This window comes from Gekko japonicus, unplaced genomic scaffold (assembly GCF_001447785.1).
Source record: "Gekko japonicus isolate JY-2015 unplaced genomic scaffold, Gekko_japonicus_V1.1 scaffold784, whole genome shotgun sequence".
In the NCBI taxonomy this organism is placed as follows: domain Eukaryota; kingdom Metazoa; phylum Chordata; class Lepidosauria; order Squamata; family Gekkonidae; genus Gekko; species Gekko japonicus.
In genome coordinates this window covers 174,666-182,522 of record NW_015164207.1, presented here as the reverse complement: position 1 = coordinate 182,522, position 7,857 = coordinate 174,666, and the positions used below count along the sequence as shown (strand labels likewise).

At 62.9% G+C, this 7,857-nt stretch overlaps 1 protein-coding gene across 1 annotated transcript in view; it reads left to right on the top strand.

The window, feature by feature from the left end:
* The window catches only part of CDH22 (cadherin 22), a 92,303-nt gene extending 84,846 nt beyond the window's left edge, over positions 1 to 7,457 (top strand). Inside the window, exons 9-10 of the mRNA XM_015408415.1 lie at positions 4,753 to 5,081; positions 6,605 to 7,457. Of these exons, the coding sequence (XP_015263901.1) occupies positions 4,753 to 5,081; positions 6,605 to 7,128 (853 nt within the window). The 3' untranslated portion in view covers positions 7,129 to 7,457. The remainder of the gene's footprint in view (positions 1 to 4,752; positions 5,082 to 6,604) is intronic.
* The last annotated feature ends 400 nt before the right edge of the window (positions 7,458 to 7,857 follow it).

Genomic DNA, 7,857 nt, shown 5'->3' with positions numbered 1-7,857 from the left:
CCGACCACCTGGCCCTCCCCCTCCCCGTGACCTCCTCCGCCCTTCCGCTGGGCCCCCCCCCAATCCCGGGCCCTCTGTGTACCCCTCCTCCCGCGCATCTCGGTGGTGACAAACGGCCGCCAACGGCCCATCTGTTTCTTTGTACAAATTTGTAGCCAGTTTTGAGACGTGATTTATAAATATTGCCGTCGGAGCCAAGATGAGCTGCTGATGGATGCCAGCCCAGATGGAGACACCAGGCTCACGCTTAAATCTTGTCCTCTTACATCCTGCACGAAGCAGCGGCGGAGGCACCAGGCATGGGGCTCTCCCGCTCGGCATGGCCTGGCGCCCGCCCCTCCTTCCTGGCACTCTGCGGCCGGGGTGGGGGGGGGGGGGGGGGGGGCGTGCACCTGTGTGCCCTGCGCCTGGGAGCTCAAGGGCCTGCTTTCCACTTTGGTGCATGCTGGGGCCCCCCCACACACACACAAAAGGGCAGCTGGACTGGAGAGACCCTGCCCCTGTTAGCTGCCCGCTGTGATGTGGAACGGGGCCAGATGACAACCCAGGCCCCCCCCCCCCCGTGGTGCCTAGCTGAAGGCTGACCTCAGGGAGATGCAGGCCATCAAAATCCATGGGGGGGGGAGAATAGAATCGTAGAATCATAGAGTGTCAGAGTTGGAAGGGGCCTTGCAGGTCATCTAGTCCAACCCCCCTGCCCTCTGCAGGAGCAGAGCCGAAAGAGAGCCCTGCAACATACCCGAGAGATGGAGGAGACGAGCGGGAAACCTGCTCAAGAGCTGCTCTCTGCTTGTGCCGGGAAGGAAGGAGGCCGGCGGTCCAAGAGGAGGGCCAGGACCTCTCCCCTCGCAGTCTTCCGCAGGGACCCTTTCCTCAGCAGCCACCCAGGGGCTGTTTCCATGCAGGGGTGGGGAAAGCCTCCCCCCACGGTGAGTGGAGGCACGTGGGGGCAGCCTGCCTTGTCTCTGCCGCTTGCCCCCATCTCTGTGTCTGTCTCCCCCCCCCCGCAGCCCAGCAACTCCCCCCTCCTCACTTCAGACTTAAAGGGGGAGGGAGATGTGGACCTGGAAGGTGGGGCTGACCTCCCCCTGCCCCGTCACGTCACCGGGGTTTGTGGTGGGTCAAGCAGACAGACAGACAGAGCCTCTACCTGCATCCGCACGGCAGCTCCTCCTGTGAGGCAGAGTGGGGGTGGGTGGGATGGCTGCCCCCCCCCCAAGCGGGGGTGTCCTGCTGGCCATGCACAGGAGAAGCCCCCCACCCACACCCACCCCGCGGGAGAGGCCCAAGAGCCTCCTCCAGCGCCCCCCCCCTCGAGGGGTGAGCTGGCCCTGGTGGATCAGGGGAGGCTGGAGCTCCGGAGCAGGGATTGGCTGGGGGGGGGGGCGTCCCCAGAGGTCAGCTGCCGCTCTGACCCCGTTCCCTTCAGGGGCTGTCTCCTCCTGGGGGATGCTGGTTCACTCACCTTGCTGGGTGCTGAAATCATTTTTAAAAATAGAGCCCTCTTTGTAGCCTTTAAGAGAGAAGAAGAGAGAAGAGATTGGATTTCTACCCCATGGCCCTTCACTACCCAAAGGTGGCTCCGAGCGGCTGACAAACTCCTTTTCCCTCCCCCTCCCCACAACAGACACCCTGTGAGGAAGAGATTGGATTTCTACCCCATGGCCCTTCACTACCCAAAGGAGTCTCAGAGCGGCTGACAAACTCCTTTCCCTTCCCCTCCCCCACAACAGACACCCTGGGAGGTAGGTGGGGCTGAGAAAGCTCTGACAGAAACGACTCTTTTTCAAGGACAGCTCTTGTCAGAAGTACAGCTTGCCCAAGGTCATCCAGCCAGGGGCAAGTGGAGGAGGAGTGGGGAATCGAACCCGGTTCTCCCAGATTAGAGTCCTCTGCGCACTTCACCATGACACCAAACTGGCTCTCTAGATCTGTCTGCTGAAGGGGAACCATTTGTAAATGTGGTGTCCAAACTCAAGGGGAGAGGACGTCCGGCTTCTCCGCCCTGTTGGTTGGAAATGCTCCTCACCCACGCAGCAGTGCGCGGAGTGTGGCTCTTGCCCGTGGCCCGTGGCCCTCCTCCCTGATCTTCTCCCTTTGCCCACTTATTCATTTACTTGTTCAGCTTCTGCCCCACCCTTCCCACAAGCGGGCTCCGGGCGGGGAACTCCAGGACAGCTGGTGGATCCGTGACATTTGAGGGGTGCCGTGCTGGTGTTCCCCCGTAATGTGGGGGGGGGGTTCCCCCTCCTCTCGTTTTCCTTCCCAGGAGGCTGTGGGGGGGGGGCTGGCCGGCCACAGAGTGACTGACTGCAGCCCCACGGAGGCCGCTGGCCCGGGCCCGTCTCTCCAGCATTCAAGGACACGCAGTCCAGCGGCACGGGAGAGGCTGGGCTGGCGGTGCAGCGGGGTGAGGGGAGAGGCAGTCCGGTGCAGTGGCCAGAGAGCTCTGGACTGGGAGCTCTCTGAGAGAGACTCAGGTTCACAGCCGCCGAGCCCCCCTGGGGCAAGTCACTCAGCCTGGCCTACCCTACAGGGCTGTTGTGGGGATAAGACGGACGTAGGAGGAGCGGGAGTGCTGCCCTGGGCTCCTTGGAGGAGAAGGGCAGGGTAGACGTTTAGCAGACAGACCGGCAGACAGACGTGGCCAAAGGGGCTGCTCTGCTTCAGGGTGGGGGCAGCCGGAACACCCCCGTGCGGAAGGGGACTCGCCCGGTGCCCTCCCTGCAGTGCTAGCTTTCTCCTCGCAAGGACCTTTATTTAAAGCAGGGGAGCATTGCGATTTCCTGGCCTGCAGTCTAAAGGGGTGTCGTCTGTTCTGCCATCTCATGCTGGGCTCTGCCGCTCTGCCTTGCGTGTTCTAAAAAGACACACGGAAAGAAAGCCCCCGCCAGACTGAGGGCCCGATTCTGGCCCAATTCCCCCCCCCCCCCGAGCCCCTGCAGGGAGCTGCTTGTCTGGCTGTTGGGTGCAGCGGCCCAGCTCTCCCGGCGGCAGGGACTGGAGAGGCTGAAGCAGGTGCCTGCCCCTTTGCCCGCATTCTGGGCACACCCCCGGCGCTCTCTGCCCATTCCGGAATCCCTTCCGCCACTGCCAGGCCCACTGCAGAGGCAGGCGTGTCCCCAGCCCCCCCAGCCCTCCACCAGCCAGGGAATTGGGCGGGGTGGGGGAGGCTTCCTTGGCTGGTGGCCGATTTCTGAGCGCAGCAGGAAGGCGACTGAGGCCTCCGGAGCTCCAGGCGAGTCAGGCAGACGGGGGAACTCTCCAAAGGGCTCATTAGCAGGCCAGAACTGGGGGGGGGGGGAGGTATCCTGACAAGGCGGGGAGCTGAGCGCAGGTCCCTGAGGTGCCTGGGGACGGGGGAAGCGGAGCTGTCGCCTGCAGGGCTGTGGCCGAGGCCTGCCTGGCCAGCCTGGCAGAGGAAGCAGGCAGGCTGCAGATGGGGTGGGGGCTGTTGGCAGCTGGCCCTGGGATTTCAGCTGGCCTCCCCCCCCCCCGATTCTGAGGGGGGCTGGCTCTTGACGCAGCTGGTGCCTGGTGCCAGAGAGAAGGGTTAGGGTACTGCGTGGGCATTCCTTGGCCTGCTTGCCCCCCCCCCGACTCCCCCCAGGGACTTCCCTGGATTCTTCACAGTGATTTGACTCCTGTTCTCAGCTCTCTCTCTCTCTCTCTCTCTCTCTCTCTCTCTCTCTCTCTCTCTCTCTCTCTCTCTCTCTCACACACACACACACACACACACACACACACACACACACACATCCGGGCCTTATGTTTGACACCCCTGATGTATAATACCGGGGACTGGTGCCAACCCAGTCATTTCTGACACACATGGTCTCTGCTTGACACAGCTACGTATCTCAATAAACAAATCACTAACAGAGGAGTGTTGTTGAGTGTGCAGGAATCTGAAGCAACGGGTTTAAACTACATGCAGAAAGGTACCGGCTGGAGAGTAGGAAAAACTTTTTCACGGTCAGAGTGGTTCAGAGGTGGAATCAGCTGCCTCCGGAGGTGGTGGGCTCCCCTTCACTGGCAGCTTCCAAGAAGAGGCTGGACGGATATTTGCCAGAGATGCTTGAGGCTGGTCCTGCACTGGGCAGGGGGCTGGACTAGATGGTCTCTGTATGCCCCCTTCCAACTCTATGAGTCTATGACACCCCCTCCCCCAGGAACAACCAGCCGGGTTGCTGGGTAAGCTCATCAGCTGTAGACCTGGGTTCTCCACTGGTGGCCATCTGCTGTGGGGGTGTGTGGCTTGGGGGGCGCTTCGTGGCTTGACACGCTGCCTGTCGAGACAGAAGACTCATGGCTTCTGCACCCGCTCAACCACTGTGGTCATTGCTGGAGGCCCCTTCTTCTGAGGCTGGGTGGGTGGCAACCCGGAAGAGGGTCTTTTTGGTCGTGGCCCCAAAGCTCTGGAACTCCCCCCCCCTCCAGGAGATCCGTCTGTCCCCTTCCACTGCCGTCCCCCACCGGCGGGTGGAGACTTTTTTGTTTTGCTTGGCAGCACTCCTTCCGCGATCCCCAACGTGTTTATGGTCTGGATGTATTTGAACTCTGCTTTTTAATGGTTGGAGTGATGTGTGTTTGGGATGGGGCTTCCCTTATTAATGGTTTTGAAACGTAATGGGATCATGTCCGTTTTAAACAGTTAGCTGCTTTGCTGGCCCTTGTGAAGGCAGAAGGCCGGGACGCGAGTTCTGTAAATATTCAGTGTTAATAACAAGACACACACCCCTTTGGGGGCAGCCTGGTGGAGCCAAGGTGGGCGCGGTGCCCTCGCGGTGCTTCACCCCGGTTCCCCATCTCCTTTCTCGTCTCCCCAGACAACACCGCTGCGGTGCGGACCCAGCGCCCGGGCTTCAACCGGCAGGAGCAGGACCTCTTCTTGCTGCCCATTCTAGTGGTGGACAGCGCCCCCCCGGCCCTGAGCAGCACGGGGACCCTCACCATCCGCGTCTGCGGCTGCGACAGCTCCGGGGCCATCCAGTCCTGCAACGCCACGGCCTACGCCCTCTCCGCCTCCCTCAGCCCCGGCGCCCTCATCGCCTTGCTGGTCTGTGTCCTCATCCTGGTGGGTGAGTGCCGCTCCGGCCCCTTCCGGACAACTCCGCCCTGTCCTGCCGCACCCCCCCCCCAGACCTGGGGCCGCCGCCGCCGCCCAGCACACTCCCCTCTGGGGAAGGCCACCGTGGCTGGCCTGGGCCTCTCGTGCTGGGTGGGCAGTCGGTGGGGTGGGGAGCCAGGGGTCCCCCTGGGCTGCTCCCTCCCTCCCTCCCCCTCTCGCCCGCTTCCATCCGATTTGTCTTTGGCAGAGGCAAGCCTGCCCCCCCCCTTCCAACTGACTTCTCTGCTTCCGGACACCCCAGCCGTCCCTTGTGTCCCTGGGCCCTTGGAGCCACCGGCTCACGGGCTGGGCGGCCGAGCCACACAGAAGCAGAGTCCCTTCTGCCTGGCGCAAGCCTTGCGTGCCTCTCAGCTGCTCGGCACCAGGACGCCCTCACCCAGCCTGGGTGTGCAGAGGCGGCGGGGAAAGGATGCAGCTGCGGCTGCTGCCGGGGTCGGCCCCAGACCCCTTGCTGGGGAAGAGACAGCCCCTTCCAGAGAGGCTGCTGGTCATGCAGAGCCCTCCCCCCCCAGGGGGGAGTCTCCTGGCCAGCCCTGGCCTCTGTGCAGCCCCACCTTGCACAGGGAGGGCAGCAGACCTTGACAGAGGGGAACTGGGCCTTCTGCCTTCGTGTACGACTTGTGGTCTTCCGGTGGGAAGAGACTCCTGCTGGGCTCAGATAGCGGTTTAGCGTTTGACCCACAGGCACCACCCCGTAGTCTCGACCTGTCCCAGGGGTCGTTTTGTAGAAAAAGAGGTGCAGGAGCTCATTAGCATTACCTATTTGCATATGCCACACCCCCTGACATCACCGGAAGCATGTCAGAAGGCGACACCCACCACTCAGGCTCCACTGGACTGTTTTGGATGGCTAGCTATTGGGGGAACGTGCAGATCTGCCCTCACAGAGGAGGGAGAGCTTGTACCTGAATAAGAACTTGGTCTTTTTTTTAATAACTGCCCCCAAAGGGGCAGGGTTTTATTAAATTTTTCACAAACTTGGTCTTAAAGCTGCCACTGGACTGTTTTGAATTGCTAACTATGGGGGGGGGGAGACACAGATCTGTGCAGGAAGGAAGGAGGGAAAGAAAAAGAAGGAAAGAGGGAGAGAAAGAGGGAGAGAAGGAAATAAGGAGGGAAAGAAAGAGAGAAGGAAAAAAGGACAGAAAGAAAGAAAGAGGGAGAGAAGGAAATAAGGAGAGAAGGAAAGGAGGACTGCTTCTTCCTCCTCGTGGCCTGGGGCTGCTGGGAGCAGGGGGCGGGGCTTGTTGCATGTGCCCGCCCCCTGGGCTCTTTACTGCCGGAGCTCCGCTCCTGCGCGCTCCATCAGGAAATGACCCCTGCCCTGTTCCCACAGTCAGAGGAGGTAAAAGGGGGTTCTTCCCTCACCGAGACCCTCCCGCTGGCTCAGAGGGGAGTCGCGGGTGGATGGGGGGTTAGGATTGCTGCCCCCCCTCACTGCCCCCCCCTCTCCCCGCTCCTCCCCTGCTGCAGTGCTGGTGCTCCTGATCCTGACGCTGAAGCGCCACCAGAAGGGCCACCTGGCCTCCGAGGAGGACGAGGACATGCGGGACAACGTCATCAAGTACAACGACGAGGGGGGCGGCGAGCAGGACACGGAAGCCTACGACATGTCGGCCCTGCGCAGCCTCTACGACTTCAGCGAGGCGAAAGGGGGCGGCGGCGGCGGGGAGGGGCCCCCCGGCCTCCCCTCGGAACTGCGCTCCCTGCCCCAGTGGGGCCAGGCCCCCGACCTGGACTTCTCCCTCTTCAGAGACTACATCAGCCGGAAGGTGGGGCTGGCGGACGAGGACCCCTCCGTGCCCCCCTACGACTCCTTCCAGACCTACGCCTTTGAGGGGGCCGACTCCCCCCTCACCTCCTTCAGCTCCATCCACTCCCGCTCCACCGGCTCCGAGCAGGACTTCTCCTATCTCAGCAGCTGGGGGCCCCGATTCCGCCAGCTGGCCGCGCTGTACGCCGGGCGCCGTGGCGAGGAGGACGCGGCAGAGTCCTAGCCCCCGGCCGGCCGAGAGCCCAGAAGGACCGTGGCCTTGGTGGGGCCACCGCGCGGGCGTGCTGACGGGCAGCTGCGGGGGAGCCGGGCCGGGGCTTGGCACCAGAGCCAACCGAACCAGGCGCAGGAGGCAGAGCCGGTGGGAACCTCCTCCGTGCCCGTCTCCACCATGAAGCCACCCCGGGCACCACTGTGGGGAAAGGGAGAGAGAGACTCTGGTGCTGGCAAATCAAATAACCCTGTCAATGGATCTGCCCGAGGAGCGGAAGGGGGCCTGCCTTGCAGGGGGGAGGGGAGGCTTTTGCTTCCGACATTGATTCCGTCACTTTTGACAAGGCCTGATCCCATGAGCCAGGTCTCTGCCCAGAGCGGGGGGGGGGGGGCTCCGTCCCCTTCCTGAAATTGTCCTCCCGGGGTCCTTGGAAGGGGGTGGGTGGAGGGGCTCCTGGGTGAGAGTGGGGCTGGGCATTCGGGGTGTGTGTGTGTGTGTGTCTCCCCCCCCCCTTTGGACTGAGCCTTCCGCCCCATGGGCTGCTCAGGGTCTTCTTGCACGGAGGGGCAGGGAGGGGCTCTCTCCCTCTGCCCCCGTCTGTCCGTCCTTAGCTCCTTGTCCTCCTCCAGGACTGGGCCCACAGCAAGGCACCCTATCCCCTTGGTGGGTGGGGGGGGGGCTGGCGTCTGCTTGTCTGGAAACCCCCCCCCCCCCCCGGTTTGGGTGGGGCCCCCCCCC